This window comes from Camelus bactrianus, chromosome 6 (genome assembly GCF_048773025.1).
Source record: "Camelus bactrianus isolate YW-2024 breed Bactrian camel chromosome 6, ASM4877302v1, whole genome shotgun sequence".
Taxonomy (NCBI): Eukaryota; Metazoa; Chordata; class Mammalia; order Artiodactyla; family Camelidae; genus Camelus; species Camelus bactrianus.
In genome coordinates, this window is record NC_133544.1 from 25640677 (window position 1) to 25660890 (window position 20214).

General features: G+C 40.6%; 2 protein-coding genes across 6 annotated transcripts in view; one reads left to right on the plus strand and one right to left on the minus strand.

Moving 5' to 3' along the window:
* Positions 1-20214, plus strand: part of HEATR4 (HEAT repeat containing 4) — a 106308-nt gene that overhangs the window by 47355 nt on the left and 38739 nt on the right. For 3 of the 4 annotated variants that reach the window (XM_074365276.1, XM_045522783.2, XM_074365277.1), the window contains one exon: positions 10639-10773. The gene's annotated coding sequence lies outside the window, so the exon portion shown is untranslated. Of the gene's footprint in view, positions 1-7464; positions 7594-10638; positions 10774-20214 lie in introns of those variants that run through there. The other variant, XM_074365278.1, reaches the window with a different exon arrangement.
* On the minus strand, positions 4703-18913 carry LOC105075438 (acyl-coenzyme A thioesterase 1). Of its 2 annotated transcripts, none has more exons than XM_074365284.1 (3): positions 17913-18893; positions 9677-9895; positions 4703-7538 (listed from the first exon to the last, which is right to left on the minus strand). In XM_074365284.1, the coding sequence occupies exons 1-3, from the start codon at positions 18496-18498 to the stop codon at positions 6934-6936; spliced, it is 1410 nt and encodes a 469-aa protein (XP_074221385.1). In that variant the 5' UTR covers positions 18499-18893; the 3' UTR covers positions 4703-6933. The 2 variants fall into 2 exon arrangements, with proteins under 2 accessions (XP_074221385.1, XP_074221384.1); XM_074365283.1 differs by having other exon boundaries at positions 7404-7538; positions 9693-9895; positions 17913-18913.

A 20214-nucleotide genomic window follows, 5' to 3' on the forward strand; every position in this document is an offset into this window, starting at 1 on the left:
GTGTGGTCTCAAGTGTTACCTGGGGCTTAATGCTCCAGGACCTGTAGCTCAGTTAGGATGTGTTTGCCAAAGAGCATGACTGGTTCCCAATGCCACAACCATCCTGGATGCACTTTTAAATTAATCAACACCACCAGTTTATTTCCCTTTCCTGGAAAATAGGATGACAATATTTCCCAGTCTCCCCTGTGGTTTTGTAGGTTTAGATGACTAAGTTCTACAAAAGGAATGACGGCAAAAATGATACCCCTTGGGCTGGTCATAAAACACGATTCCTTCTATTTCCTTTCCTTGGCAATTTTGGAACCTAACACAGGCGTTCCAGTTGGCAGAGCTACATCTTAGAAAAAGGTCAGCTCTGTAAAGCAAGGCTTAAAGAGGTGCTTCTGAAGATTGGTGCCCAACTTGCTTCAAAATGTGAGGAGAGTGACAAAACTTGGGTGAATCCAAGATGTCCTTCAGTAGGTGAATGGAAAAACAAACTGTAGTACTTTCAGACAATTTAGTATTACTCAGCAATAAAAAGAAAATGAGGTATCAAACTATGAAAAGACATGGAGGAATCTTAAATGCATATTACTAAGTGAAAGACACTAATGTAAAAAGGCTACATTCTGTATGATTCCAACTCCATGACATTCTAAAAGAGAAAACATGGAGACAGTAAAAAGATCAGTGGTTACCAGGGGTTGGAGGGAGGGAGGGTTGAATAGGTGAAGCACAGAGGAATTTCAGGGCAGTGAAACTATTTTGTATGATACAGTAAGGATGGATTCATGTTATGACACAATTGTCCAACCCCATAGAATGTATACCACCTAGAGTTAAGCCTAATATAAACTTAGGACTTTGGGTGATAATAATGGATCAATGTAGTCTCATCAGTTGTAACAAATGTTAGGACTCTCGTGTGGGATGTTGATAGTGAGGGAGCTTGTACATATGTGGGTCAAGGGGCTGTGTAAGAAATTTCTGTACCTTCTTCTCCATCTACTATGAATCTAAACATGCTTAAAAAATAAAGGTTTTAAAGAAATAAGGAAATTTATTGGATAGTAAGTCAGGAAAAGTTCTGGCTTCGTATCTGATTGATTCAATAGCTCAGTGATGACACCAAGAACGGTTTCTTTTTTGTCTGCTCTGACATTCACAGTGTCATAAGGTGGCTGCCGGAAAAACTGGGGCTTCTTGCATCTTTATTCATATCTAGTGGGAGAGAAAACATCCAGAATTCCAAGTATGTCACCTAAGTCACACACTTTCCCCTGGACAGAATGTTGAGATGGACTTCAACCAAATAGGGATCACTGTCATTGCACTTGCCATCAGGGTGGAGTTAGCTTTTCCTAAAGCCCGTAGTCGCAAGAGATGGCCAATACGTGAATGAAAATCAGGAATTCTTAAAACAGGGAGAAGGGTAATGTTTGCTGGGCAAGCACTTGACGATATCCCTGAGAGCAGTGAAGGGTACCTGCTATGGTATTGATGGCTTTATAGAAGTTAGAATAAGAAAGGAAATTTTTTAGAATTTAGAGAAAGAAAATATGAGATTAATAGGAATTACAACTATCAATGGGACTAATTAGGAATTTGGAGGTTGACTTTTAGAAGATTGTTGTGCTTTAGATTTGAACTCAGAATTTGACATTAGAAAAAACATGTTAGGAAACAAAAAGAAATTAAGCACATAGCAGTATTGAAGATGAAAAAATTCTTCCTCAGTGTATCTTCAAATTTCAGAATCAAGTGGGATGAGAGACACTGTGGAAATGATTCAGGTGAAGCGTTCAGGTGATGCCATTCCAAGATATATCATTTTGGTATATTGATTATTTTGAGTTAAAGGCACTTGAAAAGCAGCAGGTACAAGAAGGGCACTTATCTTACTTTTCTCCCTTGAAAGCAGAAGATCCACCTCCCATGTGACAGCTGCCCTCCCTATACCAGGAGGAAAGATCAGTCTTATCACCAGAAACAGGAGTCAAGCCTGAGAGAATTCTGCATATGATGTTGTTAGAAAACTTCTCTTCCTTGAATCTCCCCCATATATTTTTTTCCAGTTTCTCCTCCCTTCAACGTAGTACATAAATACTTAGGTTTTTCCGCTTCTTGGGGCTTCATTTTCTTGTGGAGTCTCCTATGTACATGTAAAAATAAACTTGGTATGTTTTTCTCTTGTCAATCTGTCTTAAGTCAAGTTTATTCCCAAGCCCAGCCAGAAACCCTAAAAGAGTAGTGGTAAAGTTTTGCTCCCCTACACAGGTGAGATAAGATGAATTCACATGTATTCCTGGCAGGAATTTTGTTGATATTGGAATAGCAAGAAGTATTGAAATAGAGCCCAAAAGGATGTTGCAAAAATGGAAAGGGAGGCACCAAATCTGTGTCAGATTCCGAGAACCTCTTCTGGATGAATCTTTCAACCAGTATAGAAGATACAATACTCTTATCAGTAAGCTCATTCAGAGGGCTGTCCTGACCACCTGAATTGCTGATGCAGAGTAGAGATGCCACCAAGAGTGAGGGGCAGCTGACTGTGGGGCTGACGAAATCACCTCTTTTTCTACAGTAGGCAGGGAATCACCCAGTTTTTCTATTTTCAGGAAGTGAACTAAGCTCAATATTCTGTGGTAATATCACCATAAAACTAAGACAAAAAATGTAAGCAAAAAAAATTGGGCACCATTGGACTTTAATATGGAAGTAAAAAATATGTTTTCCATGAAAAATCAAGAAATTACACTGGTGTGACAGTTTACACATCCTTACAACTTCAGTGAGCTAGTTCACCTTTCCCACTGCTTTTCTCCATAGTTTCTAATTGGTGGCCTACTTTAAAGTTTCCTCCTCCACAAAGATGATTTTTTTTTATTACAGATATAAAGCCTTTCAATTTTGTACTGATTAATTTAGTGCTCTAGGATTTGATTAGCCAAGTTCCTGCAGACTTTATGATTCTTAGAGTTTTTTTTTTTTTTAATTGTTTAGGAAATATTTACTTCAGGATAGTTTTCTTTCAGGGACTTAGCATTATTCTTCTAAATGTCTATAACAATTTTTTTTTTAAAGTAAATGTCCTTTTCCTCCCAGAGGCCAGATGGCTCTGGTGGAGCGGGCTGGTGCTCTCTGAAGTCCATAAAACCCCCACTCGTGGGCTCTTCATATGCCTGGAGTCTACTGTCAGCCTTAACCCCCACTCCTGGATCCTCTGTGTGCCTGCGTTATTTCACAAAGAAGATAAAGAACGTTTCTCCTTGACATGTGTTTACCTTAACAGAACTAACCACCCTAAGAAATGGCTAATCTCACCATTCCCCAGGCAGACAGGCCTCACTACACATCCTGCCCTTCTTGGAGTCCCATTACTCAGAATAACCCCTGACAAGTCTTACCTCACTTGTAACCAATCAGGTACCTGTGCACGAGCTGATCACACAGCCTCCATCCCTTTGTGTTCATAGCCCCTTCCCCAATAAAAGACCCTGCATGTTCACTCCAGTGCTCACACAGGCACCTCTCATCTGTGTGGCCCACTGTTGCCTATAGCAGCATATCTATTAAACTTCTCCTTTGTTTCTTAAACTTTTCTTTGTCTCTGGTAAATTCTTTTACCACTCATGCACCAGCTTGCCATGTGCCTCAATAGCTATCATCAGAAAGAACACAAATAACAAATGTTGGCCAGGATGTAGAGTAAAGGGAACCCTCGTACGCTGTTGCTAGGAATGTAGATTGGTGCAGCCACTGTGGAAAACAGTATGGAGGTTTCTCAAAAAACTAAAAATATAACTACCATGTGACCCAGCACTTCCACTCCTGGGTATATATCTGAAAAAAACAAAAACATTAATTCAAAAAGATACATGCACCCCAGTATTCATAGCAGCATTATTTACAATAGCCAAGGTATGGAAGCAACCTAAATGTCCATTAACAGATGAATGGATAAAGAAGTTGTGAGATATATATATGCATATGTGTATATATATATGCAGTGAAATACTACTCATCCATAAAAAAAGAAATTTTGCCATTTGCAGCAACATGGATGGACTAGGAAGGCATTATGCTAAGTGAAATAAGTCATATAGGGAAAGACAAATAATGTATAATATCACTTATATGTGGAATCTGAAAAATACAACAAACTAGTGAATAAACCAAAAAAGAAGCAGACTTATAGAGAACAAACTAGTGGTCACCAGTGGAGAGAGGGAATGGGGAAGGGGCAACATTGTGGTAGGGGATCAAGAGATACAAGCTATTAGATATAAAATAAGCTACAAGGATATATTGTACAATACAAGGAATATAGCCAATATTTTATAATAGCTATAAATGGAATATAACCTTTAAAAATTGTGAATTACTATACTGTAACCTGTAACACATAATACTGTACAGAAACTATACTTCAGTTAAAAAGAAACACCTGGATATGTGCAGTGAAAGAAATTAAATGGAGAAGACCTCCAATAAATAAAAGATAAAAAGGTTAGAGACACACACCCAGCATGTACATATACATTGCACCAGTGTTGGTAATGCAACAGGGGTGTCTCATACAGTGCCCCTGATGGTGTAGACTGACAGTTTCCAGAACGCATACTAAAGAGTCATAAAAGTGTTCATAACTTTGACCCAGTAATTTCCTTTCAAAGTTATCTCTCTTAAAGAAGTAATCAATGACACACACAAAGACTGAACACATGTACAAGTCCTGTCACCACAGGACCAGACTTTATAATGAAAACCCAACAACAATGTCAAGGCCTAATAATAGGGGATTGGTTAAATGAAGGATAGTAGCACCAATGGAATATGAGTCACTGTTTTTAAAAAGTCATACGTTTGAAGAATATAATATAAAAATGGTAAAATAATCATCATATGATATTAAGCAAAAAAGGATGTACATGTAATTGAGTAAAACTCAATACACACAACAAAACCCCAGTTTTCTAAAATACTCATACATATGCAGAAAATAAAAGGCTGGAGGAAAATGGAAATATACTAAAATGTTAAGTGTACTAGTTTCTAGTGAATGGATTATATGCAGCTTCTTTTCTACTGAATAATCTCTATTTTCTAAGTTTCCTATGAATTTTTATTACTTTAGATTCAGAGAAAAGGAAATCCTATCAGTTAAGACCCATACCAAAAGCCACTATCCCTCTGAATTCTTTACTAATTTTCACCTCAATAGTATGTCGTTTCACTCCTCTCTCCAGAATCCATGCCTCTGGCATCTCTATTCTGCCTTTTCTTACTTCCTCCCACCCAAAAGAATTTAAAGAGGAAATTATCTTGGGTCTTTTGAAATACATAGTCTACAATTTGAATGGGTCATTAATTGGCCTTCAAATCTCTCCTGCTTCTGCTTTTTATCCGTCATGATCAGCCCCAGAATCTCTAGAGAAGCCTGGCATTCCAGCTTGATAAACTGGAGGTTCCTTCAATATCTTGGATCACCCTGTTTACAGGCAGTAGTGGAAGGAGAGATATAAAGAGAGGAGAGAGGAAGGGAGGAGGGCAGATCACTTACACATAGTTAACAATCAAGGGAAGGGGTGTAGGCATCTTGAGGTGTCTGTCAGGTCCTGTAAAACCATCACAGCACATCAAGGCCAGGGTTCAAACATGGTTCCAGATCTACTCCTATATGTAATTTTAACATCTGGTACCCTGAAACAACCCCCATCCTGACACTGCAAGTCCAGGAATTCCACCGAAAACTTACACAGGAGAAAGAAGAGCCACTTCCTTTCCCTGTGGCTGGTGCTGTTATCCCACAGAGAGCATGGATGGGCTTAGCAAGGAGAGAAGAAACTATACAGGGAGACTGAGCCCCAAGTCTACAGGTACTATGCAGAGAATTTCACTGAGTCTCGATTTCGTCAACTGTAAAAAGAAGATGACACCTGCCTCACAGTGGTATAGAAGAAAAAGCTGACAAAACAAAAAGCACTATACAGTTTTGAGTTTCAGGGAAAAACAAATGTCAAGAATTGCTTTATTGAAAAAGAAAGTTGAGGCAACAGAACATCATAATCATAAATTAATGTATTTTTAAAATTTTGAACACATTAAACTTTAGAAAAGTTAAGTAAGTTTATTGTGGAATTACTTCTATCAAGTGTTGGGAATACTAAGTCATCATTTATTTGCAAGCTAATCATTATTAAAATCACTTATGAAACTCACCAAAATAATGTTTTACCAGCTTTCAAAGCAAATAAATCATAAAGGTACATATGTGTCAATAGGATCATAACTTAGTTTATCTGCACTAGGAGAATCCTTACTCATTCAAGGAGTAGCTATCAAAGAACTAAAAATGCATTTGCTTTGAAAATATTTAGTAGTTTTACATCTAAGTAGAAATCTAATTTAGTAACTGTTAGTAACTTTACAACTAAGTAGTAATCTAACTAGATTAGTAATTAATGTAACACATCCATTCTTAAAGGAAAAACTCAAAGCTGAATAATATTTTGATATTTTAAATGCTTTTCTTCCACAGTAGTCATTTATTCATTAATAAATTAAGTATTAAACAAATTAAATTATAATAATAAATAATTCAACAAATAATTACTGTGCACCAGTTGAGTACCAGGCATGGTTATCAGGTATTAGTTTTTTCCTTTCAGAGGTACAGCCTTATCGGTTGTGTGTTGTTAGATACTAAAAGGTATGCTTTCCTCCACCCGTTGTGTTTTCTGTAGAATCACTGTCCCCTCAAACAACTGAAAAAGTAAATAATTTATAAATATCTTGAAAACTTATTAGTAAGTCCAGTTTAACAGTGAAGGGGTGAAAAACTCTATGTAATTATTGAAAAGAAAAAAATCTACACAGACACACTAATTGTGGCAGCTGTTCCCAAGACAGATTAGCATCAAAGATGTCACAAAATCAGATAAAAGCTTACAGTTTTGCTGAGATTGTCCTCTTTTCCCTACCCAAGTGTTTGTGGAAGAAAGCCTGGAGCTGCTGCCAAGCATCCATCTGGGCTGTGGCATGAGCCCTGGGCTCCCCTCCCCAGATGACAGGACCACCCACCACGGTGTGTAGGGAAGCAGGGCACATGGGGAAGTAAGGAGGCTCAATATAGTGCCCCGCTCCTGGGTAACAGATGATCTGGGGCTTCTCCTTACCATGGGCCTGTAAGCGTTTAGAGGTCTCATTAGCAAAGAATTCACTCTTCCAGTTGTGGTCATCCTGACCTACCAGGAACAGGAAGGCGCTCTCAGCTCTTTCCAGAGGAATGAGGCTCTTCTGGTTAGGTCCTTCCAAAGGGCTGTTCAGGACCTCCAAAATGTCTGCAAAGCCATCTTTGGTCACCTTGATTCGCTTTGGGTTGAAACCCAAGGGAGGCAAGGTCTCACCTTTGTAGTGTAAGTTTCCAAGGGTATTGGCCACAGAACCATTGATTATGACAGCCGCGGTGATGCCCTTCAGGAACGAGGCCATGGAGAGGCAGAGTTCACCCCCCTTGGAAGTCCCAAGCAGCCCGACTCCTGGACCTTTACCTGAGAAAAAGACAGAGGAAAAAGGAGAATGAGTCCAAGAAAAACAGTGCAGCGGGTGAGTAGAGCCTGTTCTTGAGAGTCAGGAGGAACTGAGCCTGAATCTCGGCTTTCCCATTTACCAAGGTTTGCAGCCTTGGGATGCTGACTGTCCTTCCTCTCTACATTGCTTTCCACAATGTCTCCATCACCATTCTTGGAGACTTCAGCAGTCTCGTGGATGACTACTAAATACACTGGCCGTTCAGTTCCTTGACCTCCAAACCACCAATGATCTTTTTTTCTACCCCACCTCAGCCACACACTCCCACTGTCATAACCTAAACCAAGTCATCAATAAGGACATCATCTCCAAAATCTCAGGCCCAAGCATTCTACTCCCTAATCACCATCTCTCTTACTCCAGTTTAGCCATTCTAGTACTGCCCATCCCAAAGTCTCTTTGAGACTGACTACCACTTTCTCACTATCAGTACCTCGCTCATGTTCTCCATTCCCACCTCATCCAGCTAAGATTTCAAGCTTCATCGTTAATTTTGCTCCCTTGCAAACACTCATAACTCCTTTAATACCTCTCTTCCCTTGGTCATATTTGCCTGGAAAAGTACTAACCTCAGTTAAATCCACCTACTATTCACTTCCTCCAGGTCTGCATTTGTGCAGATGAACACTGATGGAGAAAAAAATCCATGCTTGTGTGACAGGTCTTACTTTCATGTCATGACCATGAATTTCAAATAAGCATCTATATTGCTCCTCAGTCCTGCCACCCTTCACTGATATTTGTTTTTCACTTCTCCAAAAGACCATTTCACACTGTCCCCTATCTCCAAAAGCCCATTTAACTCCCCTCCCTTTCACTTTCAGCCCTTCCTACTTCATGGAGAAAATGGAAGCTATATATTAGGTAGGAACTCGTCCTCATTTTCCCCTGCAAAATCTACTTACTTCCACATGAGCTCAAGCTCTCCCCTTCCTCCTGTTTCCCAAGTGTCTTTGTTCTTCTCAAAGGCCACCACTCTGTCTCTGCTTAGATCCCATCCACTCTCATGCTCAAGGACTTTGCTCCTGTAGTTACTTCCTCACTCTCTCTCCTTCATAACTCTCTTCTCTGCTGGCTTAGGCCCATCAGTACTGCACACTTTAGAATGTATTACATTTTAATAACAATTCCCCTTGACCTCACGTCCACTCTGCTCTAGTTTCTACTCTCACAGCAAAACTTGTGGGGAAAGTTGTCTGTAGTTGTTCTCTCTCTGATCTTCATTGTCTGCTCAGTCCCCTCCAGGGTACTTGGCTTTGCCCTATTCCAGAAGGCCTGCTCTTGTCAATTACCAAACTCTTGTGTTATAAATGGCCTTTTGCGTGACCTCTCAAGAGCAGTCTTTTTTTTTTTTTTAACCTTATAGATTCTATAACAGCACTCTTGACTGATTTCAACCATTTATTCCCCATAAAAGTACCAAGAATTAGATGATATTATTACCGTCCCAATTTTTCAGAGGAGGAAACAGAGGCCCCAAGGTCATGGAGCTAGTAATTGGTGAAATCAAAATTTAACTTTTCTCTGTCAAATATTTTATGCTGGTTCCACTACACCCCATCACCTTTTCTGAGAGCTCCAAAGTTTTCATCTGCTTTGAACTTTGAACTCTGCTTGACTGTAAAATAAGAGAGGTTAATCTTTGGATCCTCTGATATCCTGAGCCTAGAAACCTCAAAACATTTCCTAGGTTCTTGACCACCAGCTCCTTCCTTAAAACTTCATACTCTGCTCTTAGAGGGGCACAAAGAAGGGATGGTTGTTGAATACAAACATTTATACTGGGGCCTTCTGGGGCCAGGGATCCCCTTCCCTTTCTGCCTACTTCCTATATCAAACCGAGGGTTCTCAATGTGTTTGGGCTTGTAATGAAATGCTGTAAAATACTGGAATTTAAAATTCCATAATTCCAACTAGGACATCTTTACCAGCAGGAAATCTATTAAAGTAACATCTAACTGTATAGAAGCTGTCTGAAAGAAGTGACTATGAAAGGTAGCGTGTGTTGGGGACAGGGAGTGATGGTCATGAATTTGTCAAGTTGTGTGAAAATCAAGAGCATTTAAGAGGAGGAGAGCTGACATATAGAACACAAAACTTAGAGAAGTGCCAACCTGAGGGTGATTAAGCAGGTAGTTCACAGCTTCTTCAAAGTACTCCAGATGTAGGTTCTCCATGCCCGTGGGGAGGTCTTCATAGTTACAATAAGCCAGAGCCATCACAGCAAAACCCTTCCCAGCCAGCAGACTAGCTCGATATTCCAGAAGGCCACCTCCAACTCCAAAAATGTCCACAATTCCAGGAAAGGGCCCAGGTTCTTAGGAAGAAACAAAACAAAAAACTGTTCTTGAAACTCTTTGCACTGGTGTCAGAGCCATTTATTGCCTCCTTGGTGATGTCATATTTTTCTGTTGACAATCAGAAATGCTGAAAGACTCTGGTCTTCAAAGATGCACGTGTTTTGGACTAATTCTACATTCCCCTATACACCCAGAGCCTCAAAGTAATTTACAGACAATGAAAACAGCAAAGTCATTGCCCTCTACCCACTACCCTCAAAGTAAAACAGTGCCAAATGCTAGTGAGGATATGGAGCAACTGGATCTCTCATACATTGCGGGTGGTGTGAAAATTAATAAAGGAATTCTAACAATGGATTTCAGAGGACAGAAGGGGAACTCTCATGCGGTACCACACCACATCAGTTATAGGAAGAACTGTCAATTGCAGATCACAACAGAAGAATCATCAACAGGAAAGAATCATCAATCAGAGGACCCAATAAGAAAAGATGTACATGACATCCCTTCCAACAGATCAACTACCCCAGCAACTTAGCCAATGAGAAACCATCAACCCTGAACTCTGATTTTTCTACAATGGACTTTTATTCAAAACAACCCCTCCTGACTTCCTCCTTTCTGTCTATGAAATAACTTTCCTCTCATTTTGTTGGGCTTCCCTATGGTTTTTGCCATGGCTTGCTGACCCGAATTGCAATTCTTTGCTATTCCAGAATTAACCTATTTTTGCTAGTAAAATAATTGCTTAATTTTTCAGGTCACTATTACTTGGTGATCAGAAGTGGGACCCAGGGAAGACCCCCAACAACTCCCAGGCTGCTGAGGAAACAGGAGCCAGTACTCACAGAGCCCAATGAACTCACTGCCTTCTAGCGGACCCTAGAGTTTGAGGGTAAGTCTGTCCTGGATTTTAAGCTCCATTCTGTGCATTTTGAGCTCTCCAGGCTTTATTCAGAATCTGTTTAAAGGCTCTGTCCTTTCTGAGAATACTCCTTTGGCTTTTGGGCTGATTCCTTTAGGAACTGGGCTATGCCTATTGGGACTGTGCTGTTTAGGATTTTTTCTTTTGCTCTAGAGAAAAACATTAAGAAATAGAATCCCCATCATCAAAATGCTTCGAAGATGCCCCCTTTCTGTGATCCTAGCTGATTTTGTATTTGAAACCTTGGTCTCTCCTCCTGTGCATTTCTAACTAAATGGATCGACTTAATCAAAAGTAATTTAGAACACCAGTCAACATTATGGGGAACTTTGGAACTCCCCAAACTTAACTTTTCCTAAAACTGAATTGGATGCCTATTTTGATTGGCCATTTGAGGCTTCCAAACATTATCAGGAATCTAGAAATTACCTCTATAAAATACAGTTTCTAAATTAACTAAGTCAAACAACTGAGGAAAGTAACAAGTCTTCTGAGGCCCCTTGCCCTCTCCCTTCTACGCCAGACACTTGGAAGCCACCTTATTGTGCTCAGGCCCCACGTCCAGTGCCACCCTCCTCCTTCCTTCTGCACTGTCTTCACTGCTTCTTTACCCTCAGTTTCCCCATTCTAATTCTCTGGCTAAATTTCCCTTTTTCCCTGAACTTCTCTCTACTCCCTTCTCCTCTAAGTGAACCTGCCTCTCTAAAGTTAGGTCTTCTAAGGATCCAAATAAACCCCAAATCTCTTATGTTCCCTGGACTAAGGCTGAATTGGGAGCCATAGTTGAAGAGTTTCCTGAAGTATCTGAGGACCCTCCTAGGTTTGCTGAAGAGTTTAATACAGGTATTCAAACTTCCCAACCTGGTTGCTTAGACTTCTGTCAGTTAGTACACCTGCTTGTTGGTGAGAGTCAAGCCGAACACTGGATGAAGCTTACCTGATGGGAACATTCTGAACAGATTTAGAAAAACAAAGCCCTAACTTTTGGAAAAATGCTAGAATGCTTGCTGAAAACCTCTACTGAGCAATTACAGTAGCTTTTCCTAGGCATGTTGACTGGAACAAAATTCAGGCTTGCACAAAAAAATCTGATGAACCTGTTCATGACTATAATTGATTTCAGATTGTTTTCAAAGAAAATTCTGTCTTCCTTCAGATGTTGAATCCACTCAGGTAGTCTTTAACTTTATTAATGTGCTGAGCCAGGATCTTCCTCTTACAGTTAAAAGAACCAGGGTGGAATAGGAAACTTTGTCCACTCCAGATTTAGATAATTTGACAAATCAGCTCGTTTGCACCCCAGATGAGTCAACTAAAAGAAGCACCACTAGAATTCTTAATTTTCAACTTGGGCAACTGAAGGTCCCTAAACAGAGCTAAAAACCTCCTAGTTCCCCTATTACCGCAAAGAGCCAGGACATTGAAAAAAATGTATTTACAGATTTTAGCTCTCTGGGTGCCTTCAGCCCTTAGCCAGCCTTTCCAAAGAGGGGGCTCCCAGGAACTACAGAGGCTCTTCCCAATTCTCCCTCGTGATTGTCTCAGAGAAACAGTTCTCCAGATTGGTGATAAATCTCTCTTCCTTACGGACACACCAGAGATACTCTCATGCACAAATCCCACTTCTATGAAGCAGCCCTGCTTTGGAGTACTGAAACAGTTCAAATAGTGGGGCTCTCTAGTGAATCTCAAGAAGTTCCTGTCTCTGAATCTATCCCCTTTTGTTGAGGCTTTTGAGGGATATGCACCCTTTTCTCCTTAGTTCCTTCACCCTATTCATTTACTAGACCAAGACTTCTTAGAAAAGTACCATGTTAGAATTTCTGTCTCCTAGAAGGGAGAAATAATTCTGGAATTTCACAGTGGCAATCAGAATAGCCAACCAAGTGAATTAAATGACACCTTTTATTGGCTCCATTTCTGACAGCACTATAGCTGAACCTGGGAGACACTAATCAATTGTCCCTTTTGGATCAGCTACCATCTTCTTTATGGGCAAAATCTTCAACTGATGAGGGCCGAATCCACAGTGCATCTCCCATCAAGTGTGAAACATATCCTTCTAAACCTCTCCTGAGAATTAATCAGTACCTTGGAAATAAAGAAGTTTTTCAAGGCATAAAGTCCATAATAGAGGATTACAAGGCTCAAGGCCTCATTATCCCCTGTTAGTCCCTGGAATACTCTTATTTAGTCTGTGAGAAAATCCAATGGCTGAGGCAGAAGGTTTGTCCAGGACTTATGAGCAATAAACATTTTTATCCTCCACACCTTGTTGTTCCTAACACCCACACACTACTGACATCCATTCCCAATGAAAGCAAGTTTTTCACTGCAGTTTATTTATACAGTGCATTCCTTAGTATTCCAATTGATAAGGCTAGCCAATACATTTTTACTTTCACTTGGGAAGAAAAGCAATACACCTTGACAGTAATGCCCCAGGTTACACAGGGAGTCCCTCTTCATTTTCACAAGTCTTGAAAGCTGATTTGGATAATATACACTTTTCTGCAGGCTGCACTTTGTTACAGTATGTTAATGATTTGCTTCTCTGCTCTCCTCAGAACCCTTTGTGGGAAGACAGCATCCACCTGTTAAAACTTTTGGCCTTCAAGGGACACACACTCTCCAAAGAAAATTTGCAGTTTGCTCTAACTCGAGTTGGATATTAAGTACACCTTACAATGGCAACACTACATTTGATCCAGGTAGATTTTGTGACATCCTAAACTTCCCAAAACCTAAAATTAAGTTCTAATTATAGGTTTTCTCGGACTAGCTACCTACTCTCAAAATTAATTCCAAATTTTTCTTTTATGGCCCAACCCCTATATACTTTACTAAAAATCCAGTCTTGCCAGAAATTCTAAAATTCCCACTCCCTAGCACTGTACATGCATTAAACAATGTCTATTTGTTGATAAAATGATAGCATTCATGAACAAATATTGGTAGGGAAATATTAATAAGGTCACAAAAAGTACCTACACCTCACTTGACTTTCCTGTGCAAAAGACAGTCCAGGAAAGCCTATATGCACTCTTCCCACACAATTTGAATTGTCTAATGGGCCGTTCACATTTTGGCAAATGGATTTCATACAGCTTCTTCTGTCTCATGGATAAAAATGTTTTATTCACAGTTTGTATGTTTTCTCACTGGACCAGAACTTCCCTCTATAGAGAAGTTACTTCTTCCTCTGTAGCTAAGATTCTGTTTGAGATCATCCCTACCTGGGAACCCCTCTTCAACTGCAATGTGATCAGGGAACCCATTTTACCAGTCTGGTACTTCAATAAGTCTGTGCTGTTTGTCTGGTTTTACACCACTTTCACTGTGCTCTCTTACCGTCCTGAATCCTCAGTGTAAATCAAACAAACAAAGGGCACTATTAAGACTCAAAGGCAAAATTCGTAGAAACTCTCCAAATACCTTAGCCAAAAATTGCCATTGGTCCTTCTAAATCTCAGATCCACTGCCTTTGGAACTCAAACTCTACCCTTTGAGAGAGTCACAGGATATCCAATGCACCTGGCCCCTGCCACTTTTGATCCGCAGCTGATAAAAGGCGGTATACTTCAATATTGTAAAAGCCTATTTGTTTCCAGTAAAAACAACCATGCTTTGGTAGAGCAGACTTTTCTCAGTGAGCTCCCAGGGTATGAAGACTTTAAGCATCATACCTTACAACCTGGAGATTTTATCTATTGGAAAAGACACCTCCAGAAAGACGCTTTTAACCTCACTGGAAAGGCCACTTTTAGGTACTGCTAACCTATCCTTGTGCTGCCAGACTCCAGGGAATACTCTTCATTTCACGTGACATATCTAAAAGAGCACCAAACCCTGACTGGACCTCGTACCATATGAAGACCTAAAGTAAAAATTTCCTGAAATTAAATCAGACAACATCTGACCAGACAAGCTTTGCCAAGATGTCCAGCCTAGGACTGTTAGACAGTTCAGGATTCACAGAAGTCTCTTTTCATCTGAATCATTAACTGACTCCGGATTCTTATCCAAATTCAGGGTCTCTGGACTTGCAACCTTACAGGCTGTATTACTGATAACACATTTGGTTCCTAAAGTTTGTTTGAGATAACAGTACTATTTTAAAACATCTTTGAAGTTTCTCTATCTTCACAAAGAGCTCCTCAGCTATTGCTTTCTGTCTGTGCCCCAAATGTACTCAGTTAATTCTTTCAAACTGAGTGTGCTCTTGCTGTATTCACCATCCTAGTTTGCTTTCATGGCTGCTTTAAATGGGGACTTCCGGGAGGCATATATGACTCTAGGTTTGCCTCCATAGGGAGAACTTTTCTCCCTGCAATCAGAGCAAGTGCCAATAAGTATTTGTTCAGTTGGCAACCTTCAGGCCTACCGTCCTGGTTTAAAACCATGATACAATTTGGAATTGTTATGTTACTTTTGATTCTATATTTGTAGCCTGTCAAACCTATGTTAAAAACAGTGTACCTAATGAGGAGATGATCTCCACTGTTTAGGATCCTGATAAATATTGACTCAAGATGAAAAGTACCTGAAAGTTCTCCCATCTCCCCCTCCTTGTTACTCAAATGTGACTTCAATAGGTTTCTAGTCTCTACAGTTTCCCTCCAACGAAGGACATGACAGCCAGGAAAGCTCCTTCCTGGCACCAACAGACAAAAGACTACTGACTCTTCAGCAATCTGTTTGGAGAAAGGTCTTGATTAAAAGGGGAAAACTGTGAAAATTAATAAAAGGAAACCTCACTGAAATGGAGTCAGGAGGCCAGAATGGGGAGCTCTCAGGAGTACCACTCCTTATCAATTACAGGAAGAATTGTCAATTACAGATCACAACAGAAAAATCAACAGGACAGAATCATCAGTTGCAAGCCCCAATGGGAAAAATTGTACAGTGCATCTCCTCTAAGAAATTGACTACTCCAGCAACTCAGCAATGAGAAACCACCATCACCTCAAATTCTCACTTTTCTCCAATGTATTTTTGTTCAAAACAACCCCTCCCAACCTCCTCCTTTTTCTCTGTAAAATATCTTGCCTCTCTTTGGTTTGTTGGATGTGCATATTGTTTTTGCTGTGGCTTGCTTGTCCTAAATTGCAGTTCTCTGCTATTCCCAAATTAACCCATTTTGGCTAGTCAAATAGCTGACTTATTTTTAAGGTCAACAAATGCAAAATGATACAGCCACTTTGGAAAACAGCTGAGCAGTTTTTTGTAAAGTTAAACATATACTTAAGATATGACCCAGCACTCTCACTCCTGGGTTTTTACCCAAGAAAAATGAAAACTTGTGTTCACACAAAAACTTGGATGCATGTGTTTGCAGTGACGTTATTCATAATCTCCAAAGATGTGAAACCCAAATATTCTTCAGCTGGCAAATGAATAAACAGACTGTGGTACATCCATATGATGGGAAACTTCTAAGAGACAAGAAGAAGAAACTACTAATATAGGTAGCAACACAAATAAATCTCAAATGCATTATGCTAGACTCAAAAAGCTACTTACTGTATGATTCTAGTTATTGGATATTTTCACCATTTATATAAAAAGTTTGTATTTGGTGTGCAAAATTTAAAGAATAATAAAGCAAACACTTTATACCCAACACTTCAAGAAATAACTCTGTTCTTACCATCAAAGCCCCCAAAGTACCTGTGCCCTTTCCCTCACTTTCCACTACCATGGATTTTGTCTCTTGATTTTCTTACAATATTATACTTACATATGTATCTTAAATGGCATTTTGTTTATTTGCTTATTTTTTGAGTTTTATCTAAATGTAATGATACTGAATGTGTTCCTTGGGGACTTATTTCAATGAACACTGTTTTTGAGATTCATCCATGTTGATTCTTGTAACTGCAGTTTAATCCCTTTTCCTGCTGTAAATGTACCTCAATTTATTCATTAGTTCTATAGGTGACAGACATTTGGTCTGTTTTTGCTCTTAGAAACATTAATACCTCTTGGTGCACATGTACCAGGAGTAGAATGACATAGTTAACTTTCTAAAAGCAAATTGCTTCCAGAGCAGATGAATAACTATATTCCTTTTATGTGAGTTCCTTTCCCTCCACATATTTGTTAACAATTGGTAATGTTAGATTTCTACGTTTTGGTAAATATTGAGGGTGTGAAATGTAGTGTATAGGTTTGGTTTGCAATTCTGATTCCTAATTAGGATAAGTATATTTTAATTTTTTCATTGGCCAGTTGCTTTGTATATAATGATAAAATTAACCAGTAATTTCAGGTGACTTCCAGTGGATAGAAAGAGGCCTTCCTCCTTCATGCTAATTTTCTTACATCTTAGTATACTGTGGGAGTTAAAACTGTTGACTGAAATAAAATCACACAGCATGAGAGATGTGAGTTAGGTTTCATTTGGGGCAAAATGAGGACTATAGCCTGGGAGATAGCATTTTAGATAGCTCTGCATAACTGCTCCAAACAGGTAGGGGGAACATCATTATTATATATGATTTTAGTCAGCGGGGGAAGGTGCAGTCCAGCCCACATTTAGGCAGAGGCTTGCTGCTAGTCATAAGGAGCAGATGTCACCATTAATAATTTTAGTGTTTTTCTAGATATGGGAGACACGAGAATTTATAAAATCTTCTCCTGAAAAAAATCTATCTGAAGGCCTGTTCTGCCAGTTTTGCCCAGAGCAGAGTGCCTCATTCCTGATCTCGATCCTGAACAACTGTCAGGGTGTGTTGAACAGCTGCAGCAGCTCATGATTTAATCCTTGTAGAGAGAGGTGACAAATGCCAATTTTTAGTTGGCAGAAACAAAGTTGCAAAATTGCGAAACTTGAAAGAAAACGTTAAAGACTGGATACCTCAAACTTTTTTTTTTTTTTTTAATATAACTGTCTTTCCCCTTTCCTTGTGATGTCCTTTATCTGACCGCTCAGTTTTGGAGCCACAGAACCACCTCCCCAGCCTGCCTCACAGTCCATTCCCGTCTTCCCAAAAATTTCAGGCCCCCCCTGGCTTCCGGAATGTTGGGAGCTACCTACTATCCTTTCTTTTGTCTCTCAGAGACAAGAGGAAGGCAGTCAGAAACAGCCTGGGAAGCTGGCGGCTCACCTGGCGGCAGGAAGAGCGTGGCGCGCACCCGGCCCGCGCGCACCGGCTCGCGCCGCACCCCGGGCGGCAGGAAGTCGCGCTCGTGCACCGTCTGGCCCAGGAGCCGCCTGGTGTCGGGCTCATGGCCATCAAGCACCTCCAGTTTCACGGCGAAGGGCGTCTGCACGTCTCGCTTCACCAGCCTCAGCACGGGTTTCTCAGGCTCCAGGGCCCAGAAGAGCCCCATGGGCTCGAGCCCCGCAAAGCTGCCGCCCAGCGCGGGCGCGCGCCCCAGGTCCAGCCCGCCGTGGGCGTCGGCGCAGTAGCGCGCGTGGGCCCGGAAGAGCGCGCCCTTCTCGTCGCGCAGGGACGCGCGCAGCGTGACCCGCTGCCCCGGGGCCAGGCCGCGCACGGCGATGCGCACCGGCTCATCCCAGCAGCAGCGGCCCTCGGGCTCCAGCGTTATTGTCGCCACCATCCGGGCAGGAGCCCAAGAGATTGGGTCACAGGGTCTCAGCTCTGTGGGTCCTGCCAGCCGTGGCCACCTTGTCAGGCACCACTGGCAGAATCTGGACCGTCGCAGGAGAGCCGGAAATGAGGCCACCATTTTGATCTCGGATCAACTGAACAGGCTGTGGAGCAATTTAGAAACTGGTAGGGCTGCTCTGGCGGCACGCTGCCTATTTGCAGCCTAAGCGCCCAGTGGGGCAGAGCAGCCTGCTAAAATTGAGTTTGGAGGGCCGAAGTCCAGCCAGTCAGTGGCCTACCTTCCAAAGCAAGAGGGAAACTACACAGAGGAACTTTATGTTGGGAAGGAATTTCCTGGCTCGTGCAGAGCGGGCTGGACCAGGCCTGCCCTTGAGGGAAATTGGTACTTAGCAAAGTTACAGTAGCCAAACTTAATAGCCAAGAGGAGTGGACTGGAATTGAGTTTTATCACTTTGTTAAGCAATTCACACTGGCTAATGAACATAGTACTTTTCTTTTTAAATGTGCACCAAGGTGTTTTACCTGTGTATTATCTGTGTATATACTTGCTTTCCACACCATCCCACATCTAAGAGGCCTGGCCTCTTACTAGTTGTATGACCTTAGCTTCATCCCTTCTGGATGTAAAACTCGCCAAATGAGGTAATAGTTAATGTTTTGTTACATTGGTCTCTCATGTTGCTCCATTTAGGCAAATCTTATCTCTCTCTCACCCTGGACCTTCTCACCTTTTCCCACTTTTTCATAAGCTGTGGGTTCCACCCAGTGGTGAATTTTTCATCGGATTTAACTGCAGGTGTCTTACAAGGCCTTGAATTTGATTTTACATTTATAAATTCATATCCTTTTTTATTAGAGAAGCCTGCAAATTGTATAAACGTAAAGCCCACCAAATTCGTGTTTGCCTCTGCTCCTAATAAGGTCACCCCCATGAGCTTTCCCAGAAACTTTTTACCTAGTTTCAGATGTTCTCTTGTCCCCCTGGTCATTAACCATCCAACTCCCTTTAGTTCCAATTACTTTTGTACTGGTTCTGTGGGATACTTCACAGTACATTTATTTTTTTCACAAGAGTCTCAGAAACTAAAGAATTTAATTAATAACAGCTAACTCTTAATCCTTACGAGAACCTTAGGAGAAAATTAAGGCCCAGAGTGGTGGCCTGATTTGCTGAAGATTACACAGCTAGAATGTGGAAATGCTGGGATTTATACCTTTACAATCCGATTCCAAAGCCCTTTCTCTAAACCATTATGCTCTAATTGCCTTTCACATGATGGTGTTCTATGTCAGAGATTTGGGAAACACTCATATACTGTTGGTAGATACATACACTGGTATGACTTTTTCAGAGCAATCTGAATAAGAATATTTAACAGATGCATTCTCTTTGATTCACAATTCCCCTGCTAGAAATTTCTCCTAAGTAAATATTCATAAATGCATGTAAATACTTGGCTATATCAGTGCTTATATCGTTTTAACAGAGGAAAAGTTAGAAACAAACTAGCAATATAAATTTGGTTTAATCAATTTAATTGTAATATAACTGTGTAAAAGGAGAGCAGTAGCCATTAAAAATGATACAGCAGAAGAATATGAGGAAATTTTCATAACATTGAAAGCATGTAAAGAACAATTTGTAGAACTTAAATATATATATAAACATTTTTAAAAACGAATAGTAGAAGCGGGGAAGGTATAGCTCAGGTGGTAGAGCACATGCTTAGCATGCATAAGGTCCTGGGTTCAAACCCCAGTACCTCTTCTAAAAAAATAAGTAAATGAATAAACCTAATTACCTGACCCCTCAAAAAAGAAAGAAAGAAAAAAC